This window comes from Harmonia axyridis, chromosome 3 (genome assembly GCF_914767665.1).
Source record: "Harmonia axyridis chromosome 3, icHarAxyr1.1, whole genome shotgun sequence".
In the NCBI taxonomy this organism is placed as follows: Eukaryota; Metazoa; Arthropoda; class Insecta; order Coleoptera; family Coccinellidae; genus Harmonia; species Harmonia axyridis.
In genome coordinates this window covers 60494511-60515204 of record NC_059503.1, presented here as the reverse complement: position 1 = coordinate 60515204, position 20694 = coordinate 60494511, and the positions used below count along the sequence as shown (strand labels likewise).

General features: G+C 34.2%; 3 protein-coding genes across 4 annotated transcripts in view; 2 read left to right on the top strand and 1 right to left on the bottom strand.

Moving 5' to 3' along the window:
* Positions 1–46: 46 nt before the first annotated feature.
* Positions 47–11651, top strand: LOC123676827 (serine protease gd-like). Its single transcript, XM_045613075.1, has 8 exons — positions 47–338; positions 2423–2666; positions 3773–4065; positions 6858–7014; positions 8941–9154; positions 9327–9536; positions 11039–11200; positions 11344–11651. The coding sequence occupies exons 2-8, from the start codon at positions 2430–2432 to the stop codon at positions 11550–11552; spliced, it is 1482 nt and encodes a 493-aa protein (XP_045469031.1). The 5' UTR covers positions 47–338; positions 2423–2429; the 3' UTR covers positions 11553–11651.
* Positions 11652–11877: 226 nt separating this feature from the next.
* LOC123676832 (protein LSM12 homolog) lies at positions 11878–14514 on the bottom strand. 2 transcript variants are annotated; one of them, XM_045613080.1, is made up of 5 exons: positions 14318–14514; positions 13941–14074; positions 13727–13888; positions 13069–13158; positions 11878–11976 (listed from the first exon to the last, which is right to left on the bottom strand). In XM_045613080.1, the coding sequence occupies exons 1-5, from the start codon at positions 14487–14489 to the stop codon at positions 11896–11898; spliced, it is 639 nt and encodes a 212-aa protein (XP_045469036.1). In that variant the 5' UTR covers positions 14490–14514; the 3' UTR covers positions 11878–11895. The 2 variants fall into 2 exon arrangements, with proteins under 2 accessions (XP_045469036.1, XP_045469037.1); XM_045613081.1 differs by having other exon boundaries at positions 13069–13149; positions 14318–14512.
* A 699-nt stretch (positions 14515–15213) lies between these two features.
* The window catches only part of LOC123674640, a 50941-nt gene continuing 45460 nt past the window's right edge, over positions 15214–20694 (top strand). The window contains exon 1 of the mRNA XM_045609575.1: positions 15214–15783. Coding sequence (XP_045465531.1) covers positions 15358–15783 — 426 coding nt within the window. The 5' untranslated portion in view covers positions 15214–15357. The remainder of the gene's footprint in view (positions 15784–20694) is intronic.

Below are 20694 nucleotides of genomic sequence, written 5' to 3'. Positions count from 1 at the left end.
GTAAGGTCATTCTGAATATTTATAACTGATTGTCTGTTTTCATTCTCCAAACCTGTTTAAGTATGATACATCACTTGAGGATTTTCAGTATCTGCAAGATATCTTACTGTTTGACCTTTTCATACACCAATTTAAGTGCTATTTGTTATAGAACTGTCTACAAGTAACAGCAAAATTTGAAAAGAAATTGATAGGGTGTGTACGTTAAAAATTCAAGTTCAATTTAACTTGAGAAGAAGTATTGAAGAATGATGTGTTCAGTAGTTATCGAATAACAAACAATTTTGAAATGGTTACCCAAAATATAATATTTTTTTTTAGGAGAAAATAATTAAAAGGTATGTGCGAAACTATTGACATGGTGTATTGATTGAATGATTATGTTTTTGGTTATATATAGGTAGTATAAAGATATAGCAAAATCACCTCATCACGTTGTTGAATTATTACTTTAGTGTTCATCATAATTTGAGGATGATGGTTGAATTTCTTTGAATTCGATATATCGTCTATATTCACCGATTTAAATATCGTATTAGTTTTCTACAATTCAGCAATTTAAATTGCAGATTACTATACCCTAAAATCAAGAAACATAATGCATGATGTACTTGAAAATCTGTAATAGGAACTGAGTAAAACCAAAAACTCATTTACCGTTTTTAAAAATCGGATTTTTTTTTCTACCCGATCAATTACGTTATAGTGAAGATGGAGCCTAAAAAGTAATTTTTTATTTGGGAAAAGTTCATAATTGTTTTTTTTTTATTATATTTATTTTATATTTGTACCAGTTCTCAATAAATATCGCTAAAAAATAAATTCAAGATCTAAAGTAATTCAAGCCTTTACAACTCATCGGGCGTATAATCTGTTGATATTTTTTTTTACTCAAAAACCACGAATTTCAGCGAAAATTACAAGAGATTTATTTGTTAAGGATTGATCAGTCTATCCAAAATTAATTTTCTTATTGTAAAATATGAATAAAGAAAAGGTTATTGCGAAACAAGTTTGAGGGGATGGCTTTTTCTACTCCTTGGAATCATAGAGGAACACCACCAGTTTTATTTGTATGCCTTCTCGCCCGCATAGAATGTCAGCTTAATTTTTTTTTTAATTTTTGGTTTTTAAGGAAAAACTTCTTTTCGGGCGCCATCTGGGTGCTGTAACAGAGCCGAGGGGGCTTAAAAAAATTTATATGAAGGACTCACCCTATTCATAACTATTTATATACACTGTTTATATACTGACAATACTTGTTGGTCATTTATATGTTATTATACATGTTTGTAGAAGCAAATTTTCAGAAGAGTCAGATCAAGGCGTAGAATTGGGAGGGGGGGTGTACTGGGGGTAATTAACAACCAACACCCCCCCTCCCAAGATTTTCAAAATATGAATATCAGCAATAATCTCGAAAAAACGAAGAACGAAAATTTCTCAATAAATTGAACCAATAATAATTTTACTTTCCTTTGAAATCGACACGTCAGTAAAAAATCGGACCCTTTTAAAGTTTATGAGTTTATTATTGCTTTCAAGATTACTTTTATTGCAGTAGGAGCTCGTCTTTGTCCGAAGGTTTATTATTTTCCTTTATATCTACCCGTTTTGTCGGCGTTCCCCTTGTTTTGCCATCTTTGATTTTTGTATTCGTCATCGGTATACACTTACCCATTGTTTGTGGCTTTTGTATCATTCTCGTCACAAAATTTCAATATGTAGTTATCAAAGAAACTGAACTGAGTAATTCGCATCGAAAAATTGTCTGGGGTGTGATGTATTCTATTGCAGTTTATTTGTGGTACTACACTTTTTGGTTTGTGGTAGTTTTGTCGTATCTGCAATCGATTTCAACAAAAAAATTCAAACAGGTCTCAAGTAATCCTCAGGAAAATCCAAATTATTATAAATATCCATTTAGGTAGCTGTGATAAATAAATTAATTATAAGTTTTAGTACTTATTTACCAACTTGATAAACTGGTTAAGCATCACAAAAAAGTAGGGCTACAAGAAACACCCTGTATCTCGAAAACAAAGCGTTTGCGGGTTCATGTTTATGGCCCATTTTAATTTTAAAATTATCCAAGGGAATCTCTCATTTTCCTTCGTAACTCGAAATTCAGAAACACCCAGCCTATAAGAACAATCGAATTTGTAATAAAAAAATTATATTGAGTAATTTGTTTCAAACTTCTTTATCAAACCTCCTTTTCTCACATTATAGATATGAGTAAACAATGTCGTCAAAAAATATTTTTCGAAATACAGACAATGAAATGATATAACGTTCTTTCTGGAGGAACTATAGCGTTCAAAAATGTGTTGCAGACATAATCAATATTTGGTAGATATTCTTGTTACTATGATTCGGTTGGTAAGTTTACAAGTACTTTAGTTTCGCTTACTTTTTTCAGGTGATAGATGTCCATAAGAACCAAGATGAACTTAAAGATTTTATCAACAGTTGGTTACATTGTATTTATTTCATACGCTTCTGGGAGTCTGAATTTCTCCTCCCCATGCCCGAGACTCTTCAACTATGAAAGTAAGAATGTAGAAACTGATAGGTACTTTGGAAATGTCCGAGTTGAAACAAAAGAAGAGCTGCATGGAGTATGGCTCAAGTTGTTATTTGACAAACCGAGCATTCAACTTGGAGTAAGTATAATAATCTCAATAAAATAAAGGGTGTTTTTTTTTAGAGCTTTAGAACTTTGAATTGCAATAAAACAACGATGGATTATTCGATTGACAGATTATATTTTAAATATGATTTCTGGCATATGACCGCCACGGCTGGCTCGGATGTAGTCCAATTTTCAATGACTTTTTCTAACATTTGTGGACGTATATCGGCAATAACACGGCGAATGTTGTCTTCCAAATGGTCAAGGGTTTGTGGCTTATCTGCATAGACCAATGACTTTACATAGCCCCACAGAAAGTAGTCTAACGATGTTAAATCACAAGATCTTGGAGGCCAATTCACAGGTCCAAAACGTGAAATTAGGCGGTCACCAAACGTGTCTTTCAATAAATCGATTGTGGCACGAGTTGTGTGACATGTTGCGCCGTCTTGTTGGAACCACAGCTCCTGGAAATCGTGGTTGTTCAATTCAGGAATGAAAAAGTTAGTAATCATGGCTCTATACCGATCACCATTGACTGTAACGTTCTGGCCATCATTGTTTTCGAAGAAGTACGGACCAATGATTCTACCGGCCCATAAAGCGCACCAAACAGTCAGTTTTTCTGGATGTAACGGTGTTTCGACATACACTTGGTGATTAGCTTCACTCTAAATGCGGCAGTTTTGTTTGTTGACGCAGCCATTCAACCAGAAGTGCGCTTCATCGCTAAACAAAATTCGCTTATAAAAATCGGGAACAACGGCAATCTCAAATTCCACAATTTGAAAGTTGTTCTGGCTCTAAACGATTCATGATGGATTCCCAAACCTTACTGAACAGAAATGTCAAACAGTTTGACATTCTCAACTATCAAATCATAGATCCATCCACAGAATACTAATGATCCATCTAAACTTCTCAGGCAGCTTGAAGAAACACTCGTTAAATACATCATTTTTATAGCGTATATGGAATATTTTGAGTTTACAATGGACTTATTATTCCACTTGAGCGATCAAACACCATTTGCGATTTTATCTGTTTTAACCCTCGTTCAAGTTGAACGTCGTTTCGACAAATATTCTATTGCCATATCAGAAACTGAAAAAAACTTAAAATATTTTTGAATTTTAGAACTGGTTGGGTGAAGTTACAACAGAAAATAACAGAGAATTCGTAATAAAGAAACCAAGGTTGGTCCTCAAGTCTGGTGATTTCCTCACAGTACGTTTCTATGTTAAATTCATTCCTGATGGAGAAATACCTCAACTAGTCTCAATCAAACTCAATAATAAAGTAGTATGTCCCGAAAGCATTCAAGAGGTTTCTCAAATCTTCCCAATGAATTCGTTTAATGTGGTCTTAGAAGATAGAAATTCAAACGAGACCGGTTTCATGACATCAACGACTACAACTCAAAAAACTCCGTAAGTATAGTGCTATAATTTTTGTGGATATGAATGAGCGCAATAATTGATAGGTATCCGGTAAGGAATTCCAACTAAAATTTCAATTTGAAGGATGTTATTTTGTTGATTGAACATCAATTAAAAAAGATAACGCAGATGGAATGAATCTTCTACAGCAATTAATCCTTTATTAAATGAATTCTTATATACACTGCGCAAAAAAATTAACGCACATTATGGAAATCTCAAATTCATTCTACAACTGAAGGTGTTCTCAATGATAATTATTTTTATCAGAATTATGCATGCATATGTTATCCACTTTCAACGTTTTTCTTCAAAACAGATGTTTTTTCCCAGCAGGAATAAAAAAATATGGGATTATCAGATTTTGAATGTATTGGCTCCATTCTGAAATCAGTTGTTCTTAATTCTAGTGATCAATAGTTTTTCTTTCGTTTGATTTTCTACACTCGATCGCTATGCAACGCGAAACACGCAATTTGACCCAAGAGGAATGTGCCCAAGCGGTAGTTTTGCGAGAAGAAGGGTGGACATACACAAGAATTGCAGAAAGGTTTGGAGTTTCCCATACAAGTGTGTCCAGAATGTTGCAGCGATTCAGGGAGACAGGTATGAATGTCCGAAGACCAGGACAGGGTAGACCACGGGTAACAACTGCCATTCAAGAACGTTAATTGAAAGTTTCTTCGTTAAGACAACGGTTTGCAACCGCTCGCCTCCTTCAAAATCAGATTGAGCAAACTTATGGGGTGCAAATTAGCACTCAGACAATAAGAAATCACCTCAGAGAATATGGTTTAAGGCCTCGTGTCGCGGCAAGAGGCCCAGCTCTTACCCCAGCCCATCGAAGGGCGCGTTTGGATTTTTCGAGATAGCATGAGATGAGTCTAGATTCTGCCTTTACCATTGTGATCGACGTTCCCTTGTATACAGACGTCCACATGAAAGATATGCTCAGTGCAATTTCCTGAATACTACTGGTTTCGGGGGAGGATCGATTATGGTATGGGGTGGAATATATTTGACGGCTCGCACAGACCCAGTGGTCGTTGATAATGGAGCTATGAATGCTGATAGGTATATAAGGAACATTCTTGAAGAGCATGAAGTGCCATTTGCCCCATACATTGGTGAAAATTTCATTTTTATGGACGATAATGCCAGACCCCATCGTGCGCGCATCGTTCAGGAGTACCTTGAAGAGGTTAAAGTCTCTCGAATGGAATGGCCAGCAAGAAGTCCAGATCTCAATCCGATTGAGCAGGTTTGGGACAACCTCAATAGAAGGCATAGAAGTTCAGAAAATCATCCAGCTACTCTTAATGACTTAGGAATCCAACTCGAAGAAATCTGGGAAGGATTAGATCAGAACATTTTAAGATCACTCATTTTGAGTATGAACGTTGCCGAGCTGTAATTAACGCAAGGGGTGGAAATACCAAGTATTAAATCACTTATGAGCATTCCAGTATTTTGAAAATTGTTTATTTCTCTTCTTTCACATAAGATTCGGCGAAATCCTGAATTTTTCTTCCATTTAATGTGTCTTGTTTCGTTCAAAACCTTCCCGAGAGAACATAAAAAATAAGTTATAAAGTCAATGTAGAATTAACTTTCATTAAAATTGAGATTTTCAGAATGTGCGTTAATTTTTTTGCGCAGTGTATTTTTATGAATAAGTAGTTATAACAATTAGTACACAAGCGTCGAATTTTGAGGTGCCTACTTAAAAAAGGTTGTCGAAATATTTGATACTTTGAACAGGTATAATTCTGAAAATTCTGGGTATTTTTTTAAGATCAACTCGCTACTGACGAATCAGTTCTCAAATTAGTTTCTGTCCTTCTGCTGAAAATTTGTACATCAGGGGGTTTGAGATCATGATCTTTCTCCCTAAAATATTTTCAGATATCTACAACTTTCAAATGGCATACCCAGTATATTATTGCATCATTAAATAGCTTTTTTGTTGACAATTTCAGCAATATGCCATACTTCGGATATAAACTAAATGTTTCATGAGTTAATAAGGTTCTTATGAAAAAAATTGTTGCAACGATGAAGTACATTTTTATGAATTTTTCTACAGATAAAGATCATTTTCGATTCTGCTATTATGAAGATTTTTTTTTTCCGATTCTGCAAATACGTAGTATTCTAAGACTGTTTATGGTTTGGGCCAAAAATGTACAGGATATTTACGAGAAGATCATGAACTCAACTCAAAGTCATCGAAACTCAAGATTTTCAAATTGCAATCTGTATTTTTTACTTTTTCAGTTAATTCATACCCTTACCCTATGCCTAAAATGAAAACTTTAAGAGTTATCAAGGAAAAACACGAACTGAGGAAAAATCGTAATTTTAATTATGGATACTCAACAATCCCAACGAAAAAATAATTCAATAATGTCAAATTTAGTTTCAAAAAAGAAAGACAAGTTTTTATGTGCATATGAAATAATTCGAGTTTTTTGAGGACTTGGATTCAGTTTGATTACTTTAGCTTTCAAATTTTTATTCATTTGTGCAATTATATATAAATACTTATGTAATACGAAATCGAAAAAAGTATGGTGCGTACAAGTCCAGACAGACCAAGTTTGGTAAACGGTTGTTCTCAGAACCACCCAATCGGTCCTTCTCAGGACCACCACCCTGAGGACGGCAGGCGAATGCTTGCTGAAACGTCGGAAACATCCAACCGCACAGATGATGGAAACAGCCCAAATAACTATCTAACAAATACTTATGTAGTCTTAATAAATTTTTTATTCGAATTTCAGACCTTCCCCTTATAACCTTATAGAAGAAATAGAGATTCCTGGACCTACCCCTTCATACTCAGCTGTTACCGAAATAGATGATTATGTAGAATTCTTTCAAGGGGATTTGAGTCTGTTCAACTTTAGGCCTAAACATGATGAGTGTGGCACGGTTATGGTGAGTTTTATTTCAATTGCATAAGTTATATGATACTAGTGGCGGATCCAGAGTATATGATATTTTTAAAAGAAATATTTTATGTTGAAACATGGAGAAAAGACTTTTCAATATTTTGTACAATTCCTTCAGTATAATTTTCATGTGAATTTGGCACTGCAGGCCGATAGATCATCCATACATATCAGAACTTGTGATTTTGAACAAAATTTCAATAGTTCATCGGATTACAGCCCTATCTTCGGATCTTTATATCCGAAATATTATATTATGAGATTTCAAAAACATCCAGTCCAGCAAAGTCGCCCATAACACGCATAAATTGTCAGTTTACTTTAGGAACACTGAATCCAAACACCGTCGAGCTTGGTTACGTGTTGGATGGGTTACCTTTAGGAACACCGCGTGCCGTCATTTCAAGTTGGAAGTTGATTTCCTTCTGGGAAAGTCTTCACAATAGAAATGGAAGGTGTAACTGGCAAAGAACACTGAGTGCCAAACTGACGATTCCATCAGTAATCTCGGAATAAAACAAACGGAAACCCCCCAAAAAATTGTCTTGGATCGAGTACGTCTCGCCAAACATTGCACTTGGAATATTCAGAAGGTATCGGAAATATTTCATACATGTTTATTTTTTTGTTGTGTAAATGGGACTGGTTGTCTCGAACATCCATAATCAACGTCAGTTCTTCCTTTAATAGGCACAATATAAAGGGTGTTTTTTTTAGAGCTATAGAACTTTAAATTGCAATAAAACAACGATGGATTATTCGATTGACATGAATTTTATTTATCCGCAAGATAATCTTGTGGCATTACATTTTAAATATGATTTCTGGCATATATAACCGCCACAGCTGGCTCGGATGTAGTCCAATCTGGACGTCCAATTTTCGATGACTTTTTCCAACATTTGTGGTCGTATATCGGCAATAACACGGCGAATGTTGTCTTCCAAATGGTCAAGGGTTTGTGGCTTATCCGCATAGACCAATGACTTTACATAGCCCCACAGAAAGTAGTCTAGCGGTGTTAAATTGAAGATCTTGGAGGCCAATTCACAGGTCCAAAATGTGAAATTAGGCGGTCACCAAACGCGTCTTTCAATAAATCGATTGTGGTACGAGCTGTGTGACATATTGCGCCGTTTTGTTGGAACCACAGCTCCGGGACATCATGGTTGTTCAGTTCAGGAATGAAAAAGTTAGTAATCATCGCTCTATACCGATCATCATTGACTGTAACGTTCTGGCCATCATCGTTTTTGAAGAAGTACGGACCAATGATTCCACCAGCCCATAAAGCGCACCATTTTTCTGGATGTAAGGGTGTTTCGACATACACTTGAGGATTAGCTTCACTTCAAATGCGGCAGTTTTGTTTGTTGACGTAGCCATTCAACCAGAAGTGCTTTCATCGCTAAACAAAATAAAATGGACGTAGTGCGCGATACGTATTCCGCACAGAACCATTATTTTCGAAATAAAATTGGACTATTTGCAAGCGTTGTTCAGGCGTGAGTCTACTTATAATGAATTGCCAAACCAAACTGAGAATAAATCACTTGACACCTGTTAAATCGGTCGCCATCTTGAACAGTAATGCCAACTTAAAGTTATATATCTCGAAAAAAAACACCCGTTATTATTAAAATGTTTGTCGTTTACGAACTAAATCAGATATTTTCTGTTTGGCTGAACAAACACGAGGGAAAAGTACAGAGAAAATTTTTTATAAATTAATCTTATCGAGAAGACGCTTCCTATCTATATTAAATAACTGAAATAAGTTTCAAATAACAATTTTGTCTGCAAACATGAAATGAGTTAAACACTGTAATGTTCATCTTAGTAGATCCGAAATCTGCTGTTGGAAAAGGTAATTAGTAAATTTAAAATAGCGTCATTGATTATTTTCTTCCAGCCTTCAAAGCAACATTTTTACAACCATTCCGAGCCAGTCTATGAAGGTGCGGTTCCATGGCATGCTGCAATATACCTAAGCAAAAGCACCGAGTTAAATTACATTTGTGCTGCCAATTTAATTTCTCCCAAATTTCTTCTGACGGTGGCACATTGCGTTACCAAGAGAAATTCAGAAGTTGTTGTCCATCCAGAACATTTATTAATTTATTTAGGTAAGATGAGTTAACAAGCGTTCAAAATTTTGTTTGGTTTCTTGATGAACATTAATGATTTAGAATGATTATAATGGAATTTATTTATAATTTATTGTGAGTGTACTTATTATTTCATATTTGCACAATCATTATGTTTTGACATAAATATTTAGGATTTTTTTCTCCTTAGGAAAATACTATTTGAGAAGATGGTCTAATCCTGCAATTCAAGAAAGGCAAGTACAGAGTATATACACACATGAGCAATACAATCATGTGACCATGCAGAATGATATAGCTCTTCTGCAGCTATTGAAACCAGCCAAAATCACAGATTATGTAAGACCTATTTGCATTTGGAGGGGCAATAGCAGATTGGAAGATATAGTTGGTGAAACAGGTATGTAATACACTGCGCAAAAAAATTAACGCACATTATGGAAATCTCAAATTTATTCTACAACTGAAGGTGTTCTCAATGATAATTATTTTTATCAGAATAATGCATGCATATGTTATCCACTTTCAACGTTTTTCTTCAATACATGTTTTTTCCCAGCAGGAATAAAAAAAGATGAGATTATCAGATTTTGAATGTATTGGCTCTATTCTGAAATTAGTTGTTCTCGATCAATTCTAGTGATCAATAGTTTTTCTTTCGTTTGATTTTGTACACTCGATCGCGAGAAGAAGGGTGGACATACACAAGAATTGCAGAAAGGTTTGGAGTTTCCCATACAAGTGTGTCCAGAATGTTGCAGCGATTCAGGGAGACAGGTATGAATGTCCGAAGACCAGGACAGGGTAGACCACGGGTAACAACTGCCATTCAAGAACGTTACTTGAGAGTTTATTCGTTGAGACAACGGTTTGCAACCGCTCGCCTCCTTCAAAATCAGCTTGAGCAAACTCATGGGGTGCAAATTAGCACTCAGACAATAAGAAATCGCCTCAGAGAATATGATTTAAGGCCTCGTGTCGCGGCAAGAGGCCCAGCTCTTACCCTAGCCCATCGAAGGGCGCGTTTGGATTTTGCGAGAGAGCATATCCATTGGGAAGAGGCTGATTGGGAAAGAGTTCTCTTCACAGATGAGTCTAGATTCTTCCTCTACCATTGTGATCGACGTTCCCTTGTATACAGACGTCCACATGAAAGATATGCTCAGTGCAATTTCCTGAATACTACTGGTTTCGGGGGAGGATCGATTATGGTATGGGGTGGAATATCTTTGACTGCTCGCACAGACCTAGTGGTCGTTGATAATGGAGCTATGAATGCTGATAGGTATATAAGGAACATTCTTGAAGAGCGTGAAGTGCCATTTGCCCCATACATTGGTGAAAATTTCATTTTTATGGACGATAATGCCAGACCCCATCGTTCAGGAGTACCTTGAAGAGGTTGAAGTCTCTCGAATGGAATGGCCAGCAAGAAGTCCAGATCTCAATCCGATTGAGCAGGTTTGGGACAACCTCAATAGAAGGCTGAGAAGTTCAGAAAATCATCCAGCTACTCTTAATGACTTAGGAATCCAACTCAGAGAAATCTGGGAAGGATTAGATCAGAACATTTTAAGATCACTCATTTTGAGTATGAACCGTCGTTACCGAGCTGTAATTAACGCAAGGGGTGGAAATACCAAGTATTAAATCAGTTATCAGCATTTCAGTATTTTGAAAATTGTTTATTTCTCTTCTTTCACACAAGATTCGGTGAAATCCTGAATTTTTCCTCCATTCAATGTGTCTTGTTTCCTTCAAAACCTTCCCGAGAGAACATAAAAAATAAGTTATAAAGTCAACTTTCATTAAAATTGAGATTTTCAGAATGTGCGTTAATTTTTTTGCAGTGTATAACTGTTCAAAATCTAAATCATTGATGGAACAATTCTTGATTTGTAGGTGTTGTAGTAGGATGGGGTTTCAGTGAGAATGGTATTGTAACAAATAAATTAGTTAAGACACTGATGCCTATAGCCCCAAAAGAAATTTGTATAAATAATTATCCAGGTTTTTATAAACATCTCATTGCTGGAGAATCATATTGTGCAAACTTTCAAAATGGTGAGTTGATTGAGGACCCTACTAAAATTTCTTTAGTTTTTAAAGTTATATTAATAAACAATTAATAATAGAAATGAAAGTGATAATAGTATTCACCAGGGACTACTTCAATCAAAATATTTGTTTTTTTTTTTTACTTCCAGATACAACAATTTGTAATGGTGATTCAGGTGGCGGCATGACTTTTTCGAAGAAACAGCCTGGTTTACATTACCCTATCCACTACCTCCGAGGTGTAATTTCTCTCAGTGTGGCACTACAGAATGAATTTAGATGTGATAATGAACATTATGCAATTTTTACAGATATTACCAAATACTTACCTTGGATAGACAAATTCAAAATAAATTGAAATCTGCGCTATTACTCATTCACTTCTAAGTTATCATTTTATAAATAACCGAACTGTTTAAATGACTTGAATTCTGCAAATAAACAAAGAGGGAATAAAGAAATGTTTTATTTTCATAAGAAAAATATTTCGAATATCAATTATTCTGTCCAATCATTTAATAAATTGATGGGAAATTAACTCTAGCATTTGTTCAATATTTACTATTTCACCTATAAATTATAGATTAAATGCTATCTAAATTAAAAAAATTTTAATATCATTGCGGGTTGGTGATCATATTTCAAAGATAATATTTTTCAATTAAAAATAAACTAAGACTCCATTCAAATTTGCTGATGTTTTATTTATAATTAGCATTAGAATTTGATTGAACACAATTCTGTGTGCTACTTTGGGAATAGTCGTTCCAGTGCTTCTCAACCTGCAAAATAAAATATGTCAAATTGTATTCCTATAATTCACATTAAAATACTATCAGTAGTAGCATTAGAAATTATCTTCTAACCGATCTCAATCATTTAGACAACATATTTTCTACTTTATTTGCTACTGATTTATCAACCCTCTCAATAATGTTTTTAATGAATTAGGAGCTTATATTGTTTTCTAAATTATATAATATCCACCGAGTTATAACATAGTTATAACAGCTTATGAAAAAGCAACGCATTTTTCATTGATAACATCAAAAAACATCTAATTATTACTGGAATTCATCAGATGAGTAGTTTTCAGTAATATTCACCTCATCAGGTGAATATGCCGTAGAAATAAAAATAAAGGAAGTAAAATATTGTTTTTATTCATAATTTCAAAATGAACTTTTGTTAAGTAGAGACCGCAACACAGGTGGTCCGAAAGACCCTGCGATTTTTGAAAAATGCCATAAGTCCAGTTTATGTGTTGAATACAGTCGATTCTGTCAAAATTTGTATCATCCTCTACTTTTTGATGATAGTGTCAGAATTACATCTACAAGTACGATGCATTCCTTTCAGATAATATGAATACATGTGAAGTCCAGTGGTACACTGATTTTAATTAAAGACTTATTAAAAGGTAGTCAATACTGCTTTTCATTATAGCTAGAGACTATATTACTATTGCCAATTAATAGTTTTTCTAATATGAGGTGTTTTTCTTAAAAAAAAAATGATTATACTCAGGTGAAATCTCAACTCTATCTGATATCAAGAAAACATCCACTATTTACTTTCATCCAATATTGATCTAGTGAATTAGTATTCAGTGATTTAGTGAAAAAAACTAAGTAGGGAGTTAATGAAAGAAAAAAGGACGATTGAAGTTGACGATTTTGATAGGGTTAAAAACGGGACCACAGGTCACCTTACTCATAACCTGTTTTTTCAAATGAAGAACAGTTATAATTACTCATATTTCATGAATACAGCTTATGAAAAAGTGACGCATTAAATTTATCAATGATATTAAAAAACATCTGACATTGGTTTGAACTAAATAGGAAAATATAAAATTCTAACATATGACTTACCACTTTCTTTATGTAATTGAATCCTTTATTATTTGGGTCTCCTTTAATATTTTCAAGCTGGTATGGTGGACTGATTATAACCTGAAAAGCCTAGCCATAGAATGAGGTCACTGAGATTAAAACAGTATAATTGTTATTCAGTTCAAGGCTAGCAATCAACAACCAGAAGTATCAACACGCTAATTGACACCTGTACAGCCGGCGGCCAAGTGACTTGATACTTGAAGCGCCAAACGAAACTGTGCCGTATCCCGAAAATTGCTATGTGCTTTTCTCCACTAAATATTGACATATCACTGTGAAACAAAAGCCCATATCAAAATTTTGAATTTCCATTTACATACAGAAATTATTTTGTATTGGTAGCCGGCTGTACAGGATGTCAATATTGAAAATTGCTGAAAATCCTATGCGGCAGTTAACATGTTAATTCGTTTTTTTTGTGGGCAAAGCAATATTGATATTTTCAAGTAATTATCATGAATTTGTTTGGACAACGTTTTACCAACATTTTGTATATAAAATCATTTGGAAAGAAATAATCCACTAAAACTTAAGCAATCAGGCAGAAAGATCTGATTCAATATGAATCATAAAAAAATGATATCTACTCACATGCACTAGCACTACTAATTCAGCAATTAATTTTAATATTTACCTCTTGATTCCAAACAACTATTTCAGAATTTTTCCAACTAATTTCATCAATTACTTTGGCAATGGCTATGAATACACTCTGGCCTTCGGTAGATGCATTTGTAGATTTTGCCTGAAGTATCCTTCTTTTTTCTTCTACTTGATTCTTTAACCTAATACTTATCTAAAAAAAATAATTTAGTAATTTTTGATAACTTAATAAATGAGAAACTTACTCTTTCTATATTTAGTGATTGTAAAGGTTCTGGTGGAGATATTGAATCCCTCTTTACTCGTAATTCACTTACTAGGGATAAATTTATGAAATGAATGTCATTCAATTTTGGATCTCCATTTGATGAACAACATTCTATGATAAAAAAGTTAAGGAAAATTCGTCAAACATATCAATTGTGTTAATATATAAATGATATCCAATGAAATGAGGAAAACATTTTTAAATTTATGGAATTATTACACCAACAAATTGTGGATATTTCATGGAACAATGTGTTAGCTGTGTTTACTACAAACTTTTACTCTAATAAGGATTATGTTGGTTTCAAAACACACGAAAAATAGTCTGTTCTGTGAACAATTATCAAAAGGATACTTAATATGAGGATTTTTGAGTTTGAGTCAAAGGACAGCACTTCACCTTCAAATTCTGTATTGCAACAAGTTCGGCACCAAACAACACTTCCTAATGTAAAACAGTCTGTTATGGCAGCCATTGCTTCTTCAAAGAAAACACATTGACGTCTTCGTAATTCGTATGGTGACATTCAGGGATTCATGTTTTTAACCCCAATCTCTCAAATTTGACGCACGCACAGAAATGAAATTATTGTGCTCGAACTTCTTTTTCTCAGAATACTTAAATACATAGAGATGCACTGCGCTCAAACTTTTACTGCGTTCGGTACAGAATAATATATTTTTATTCAGCACAAATCAGAACAATGAATGAGTCAACTCGCAACAGATTGGTAGGCCGTCAAAACATGTATATCGCGATGTTGAAGAACATCCCTTTAGTTAATCGGATAACTTCGCTTTTTTAGAGTAGTTCATACTACAATTCTCTTTTGGTTAATTTAGGGAACGAATTTGAAGGATCCACTGAAAACAAAATAATGGACCGATTGATAGATTTTCAACATCAAATGACGACAGTTAAGCTTATATCCGACCTCAAAGAACTGGACTCAGCCGTCGAGTCGTTTTGAGGCCAATAATAACCAATCACAGTTTTCAAATATATATTCAACAAAAGCTGAAACTATGGTACACATTTCTTATAACTCACTGAAAACTAAAATATAAAAATGTAACTATTAATGAATATAGAAAAAACGTCATCAAACCCTATGCATGAAATTATCTTTTCCGCCTGTAGATGGCTTGAAATTGAATCCAGAAGTTTTATAAAACATAGAAAAATGAAGTCGCTACCTCTTCAGTGGTTCTCCAGAAGTCACTGTCATGCAGCAGAAAAATAGCGGGACATTCAAATTTCAACCAAACAAAAACAAATTTGACAGCTTGTCAATCTCTTGTCTTCAAAATTTACATTATCTTTATATCAAATATCAAATAAATCAGGTGAATAATGTAGTGATAAAGACAAACACAAATGGTGTTGTTAACTTCATGCCTACTATGCCATTTGAAAAACGATCAAAAAGCTTCAGACAGGCCACTCATGATATGCTCATTAAGCTGAAGGAAATAAGAGAAAGCTTCTCCAGTAATAAACAGGAAAAGTGTAATGATGCGAGGGAAATAACTCATGGAACTACCAAACCGCTAAAGTCGAGTATTAAGAGACAGAAATCGTGTTCATTGAAAGATATTTCTTCAATGTCTGTTATCAAGGATCCAGAGTGCCTCTCTTTAAAGCTGGAATCTAAAACAAAATCTTTCAATTCTGTACAAACCGAGGTCGCAGCTCAAATAGGAATACCAAATTTCGCAGCTCAATTGAATCAGAGTTTAAAACACAGTAATCTATTCAACCGGCAGGCTACTCTACACAATAGAAGATCTTTATCTGTTGATCATCTAAGTGCATCAAATGTGAGTGTTACCTTTAACTTCTAGCTTTAATATTTGTATGATATTATTTAGTTATGTTGAGGATTGTTGAGTTCACATTCCTCATTCCCACTTCATGTAGGATTTTCCTTTTAACTCGACTTATTGTAATCATTTCGAGAAGTAGTAAATATATATTTTTCTAAAACAGTTCGTGGTGCTTTGGGCGGAATCTATCTGAAATGCATATCTTCTTTCTTATTTCAAATAGAACATCCTGTATTTGCATTTATTTATTGATTCTATACTTCATTCGAAGTACAAATCTCTCAAAAAATATCTTTGGCATGAAAGGTTGTCAGGTAATGCTTTAATTCATGATATTTGTTTTAGTAATTTGGAAGTTGAATATTTCGGTTATTATTCATGGAAATGAAACCAAATTCAACAATATTATAGGCAACAATCATTCAAACAACTGATTCAGTGTTTGGATATTCCATAAAGTCTATTGGAGATTCTGCTCCTAAAATGGAGAACTAAAGTTGAAATATTCAATGATTTTCAAATGGTAACCCCATATTTTTCAATGCGCTCAATTTGAATTGGAAAATAAATTATATCTTTCTTTTATACCCACATTCTATATAAGATAGTTTTTTAATGAGATGAAAAAACCCCTGTGTATTTTCTCTTTTGGAGCAATTATTTTCTCTTTTGGAGCAATTATTCAAGGATCAATGTATAGGATCTTAGCAATGGCGAGCATGATCACCAAATATTACATATAGATTTTTTTAATGGAGTTTGAAGGGGTTATGCAGCTATAATCTGAGGCAAAGTACAAATTTCAATTGTAATTTGTTATATGAAACAGTATTAAAGCATTCTTTGTGAAATACAGGCTACGAAAACCAACTGTAGAAACAAGAATTTTGCAATACTAGGACGTAAACAAGTGTTTATTTTGGCACCATTATTTTATTTAACTGGCCATATTTTGATTTGTTTTTCCAAATGATCCAATATGTATTTTATATTGCATCTCATCAAAAAATATTTTTATTCAACATCGTAGGACGAACAAAAGTTATGTGCATTACTTATCTAGAAAGAAGGGGCTGGAATAAAATAAAAACATAATTGATGAAATTTGGTTTGGAAGTTTTTATAATAATTACTCATGAAGCAAATACTTATGATTAACATGACCACAGACTGTATTCCCTGATATTTCAGTTTTCTTCATCTCATTTGAAGCCTATCAAAACTAGAGCTTTGGTGTAAGAGAATACTGTAATTTATTTTTCTTTTAATTGAAGGCTGTTACAAAAATATAGGTTTACCATTTGAAAATCTTGAAATTCGAGTTTGAGTTCACCACTTTCAGATCAAAAGACCTAAGGATATCGAAATATTGAATCAGCCTTACAGAAGCTGCAATTGGTGACTACAAGATAACTGAATTGATTTTCGTACCCATAGATAATAAATGAGATACCAAATTGCCAATGCAGATGGCAAGAATTCTAAAAATTAGTGTATAACTTGGCACCAGTTTATTCCAGGGACATTTTCTTTGAGAAATTTTTAAAGCATATACCGGGCGATTCAAAAGTACTTTGACAAACTCCAGGAGGTGATTCCTCCAATATTCTAATATGAATTGTCCGGAAACGCTTCGTTTTTATATTTCAATTTATTGAATGTGAAAAAATCAATTTGAAAATGATTGTACATGATTCAATAGTAAAAATCAAACAGTTAATCAAAAAAAAAAAGAATGAAAAGAAAAAAAGAAAAATTATATGCTTGCTCTAAATTTCTGTGAAATTGATCTTCGAATTGTGAGAAAAATTTCTCAATCATCTTCTTCACAGTTTTCCGAAAATGAACGATTAGATGTAAAATTTGTCACCAAAACAGACTTTTAGGTAGAGACGAAAGATTCAGCACATGGGTTAACAAGCTTGTGGTCTCGTTGCCTTATACATGTTTGTATTGAAAAGTACTGCCATTGCCACTCGTGGAATCAAACAAATTATCTATAAATTCAGCGTCATCTATTGACCTGCAATAACGCTTGAAATTGCAAAAACTCCCAATACTTCACCTTAAGCCAAGAGATGGCGCGACAATTCGATCAAATTTACAGTGACTTAATCAAACACAGTGGCGACAATTCATTCAAATTGAGACTTAAAATGGCGAATGGGGAAATAGAACCACAGAACTTGAGAATACAATTAACCGACTCACGTCAAAATCAAAATTATTGGTTGTATCATACTATAAGCATAGTATAAGGAAAGGATAGTAAGCCAGTGTAGTGTTTTTTTCGATTTTGTTGATGTTGAGCGCCATCTAGTTGTACTCACGTTTGACTCGAATTTTACTGTCAAAAATTGGTCCGTAAAGTAGAGCCTTCTGAAAAAATCGGTGTTATTTTGAAGAACTAAAATATTTGAAATAGAGTGTTCAGAAGGCTTACTATCCTTTCCTTATACTATGGTATAAGGAAAGGATAGTAAGCCAACCGCCGTTTGACGGCAAGGAAATAGTCACCAGGGGTCGCTACTGTAGTTGGATTTGGATTTGGAGAAGTAACTCGATAATAGATAGCGCTAAATCATCAGCTATAGATGGCGCAGAAATGATACGATAATTCATTCAGTGGCGTTTTTGAAAAGGGGTCGCATGACATTGCCAACAATTTTTATGTTATTATTAAGTTATCACAAATACACACCACTGGCGTAAATGCTTATTGCAGAGCAGAAAAAATATCAAAATATAGAAATCTTCTGATCATTCTATTTCAAATATTTTAGTTCTTCAAATAACACCGATTTTTTCAGAGGGCTCAACTTTACGAACCAATTTTTGACAGTAAAATTCGAGTAAAAAGTGAGTACAACTAGATGGCGCTCAACATCAACAAAATCGAAAAAAGCACTACACTGGCTTACTATCCTTTCCTTATACTATGTGTTGTATATGGAAAAAATGTATTCAAATGAAGAATACTATAGTGACTTAATAAAATAGGCCTTCATTTTTAATAAATCCCAAAAATCAGGTAAATGTAAACAAAAAGCCGCCATATTTAGGCTCAGCCAATCAAAAACGAGACCACTCGTGCCGGCTCGTACTGAGTTTCTTATCTATACTTTTGTATTGATCTATGGCCATAGTATAAGGGAAGGATAGTAAGCCAGTGTAGTGCTTTTTTCGATTTTGTTGATGTTGAGCGCCATCTAGTTGTAATCACGTTTTACTCGAATTTTACTGTCAAAAATTGGTCCGTAAAGTAGAGCCCTCTGAAAAAACCGGTGTTATTTTGAAGAACTAAAATATTTGAAATAGAGTGGTCTGAAGATTTCTATATTTTGATATTTTTTCTGCTCTGTAATAAGCATTTACGCCAGTGACGAGTATTTGTGATAACTTAATAATAACATAAAAATTGTTGGCAATGTCATGCGACCCCTTTTCAACCACGCCACTGAATGAATTATCGTATTATTTCTGCGCCATCTATAGCTCATGATTCAGCGCTATCTATTATCGAGTTACTTCTCCAAATCCAAATCCAACTACAGTAGCGACCCCTGGTGACTATTTCCTTGCCGTCAAACGGCGGTTCGCTTACTATCCTTTCCTTATATACTATATAGCTATGGCTAGGATCAGCCAGTTTCTGGCGGTCTTGAAATTGTCTTCGGTAGGAAAAGTCTTATGATGCAATCAGCTGCCATTTTAATGGTGGAGTATTTTCATCGCGTAATATTACCAATACAGACCCCTACTTGACTGTTTCGAGACCTTGGCTTTTCTTATCACTTCGGCAATGTAATGGGCCAAGCACTATGTTGACCATCGTTCCCAGAAATTCTGCATGATTTAAGTTGAGAGTTTATATCGATTGAATTTATTACAATACTTGCGATAACGATTCAAATGAATCACCATTCAAGAAATAATCTAGGGTCAATGCACAAAGGTCGTCGGGATTGTCTGATAAAGGGTATATTGTTCCAAATTCTTTCTAAATCATGGTGCGATTTACCTTCATAGTGTGAATTTTAGGTGATTCGAAAGCTGATTCACATAGACCTTCAAAATGTGGTGATTTAGCGGGTATATAAAAGCCACAGTGCAACAATCAGAACATCTGCTGATACAATATCGAATAAACGAGTGTTCTCTTCCAATGGCGAAGTGGGGATGTTCACACTGTGGTTTGATAGTCGCTTTCCAACCGTGGAATATGTTCTAAGTTCATATCGGTTTAGAAGAAAATACGACAATTTTTCATTTGCGAGGAATTTATTTGCGACGATGAATGGTTTTTTTGCCATAAATGTTTTGAAAAAAAAAATTCAACGCAAGTAAAAAATATAATGCAGAACAAAAACAAATTCTAAAAATTCAAATTATCAACTGGTAATATGACAATAAGTTTATTTATTGTTCGTTACCTTTGAAGATAGGCTGATACAGATACCTTCAAGTTACGCTATTTCCAAAATAATTACAAAATTCGAGAAATGTGGGTGTTTGCGAACATACAGTAATTGCAAGATTGATAAACCACCGAAAACCATTAATGACGTCTGAAAGAAGAAGTGCATCAGGAGCTCCGGTACTCTCAGAGCTAAGGCTCTTTTTCATACAGGTTGCTCAAATAGGAAGGACTCCAAGCTGTAGAAGTAGAAGTGTGATGGATACCACATTGAAAGCAATCCTACTTTATATATTGAGGTCCCCAATTGATTTATATACTTAGAGATATTGCGTGACGATGATGGGACCAAACAACATCAATTTTGACTTCGAAGAGATGAGCCGCAAATTGTGATTTGATGAACTCTACATCACCAGAAAAAAAGGAAGGTACAGTTGTGTATCATCAGCAAAACAATGTAGAGTAGCGAATACAACTGAAAAGAT

Bases quoted from the DNA above. Each gene is read 5' to 3' on its own strand.
- LOC123676827 (XM_045613075.1), top strand. From the start codon at position 2,430: ATGTCCATAAGAACCAAGATGAACTTAAAGATTTTATCAACAGTTGGT. The intron at 7,015-8,940 runs GTGAGTTTTATT...ATTTTCTTCCAG, and splicing joins ATGAGTGTGGCACGGTTATG to CCTTCAAAGCAACATTTTTA. The intron at 11,201-11,343 runs GTGAGTTGATTG...TTTTACTTCCAG, and splicing joins TTGTGCAAACTTTCAAAATG to ATACAACAATTTGTAATGGT.
- LOC123676832 (XM_045613080.1), bottom strand. From the start codon at position 14,489: ATGTCACCATACGAATTACGAAGACGTCAATGTGTTTTCTTTGAAGAA. The intron at 14,075-14,317 runs GTATCCTTTTGA...TTTTTATCATAG, and splicing joins CTCAAAAATCCTCATATTAA to AATGTTGTTCATCAAATGGA. The intron at 13,159-13,726 runs GTAAATATTAAA...TTCTATGGCTAG, and splicing joins TAGTTGTTTGGAATCAAGAG to GCTTTTCAGGTTATAATCAG.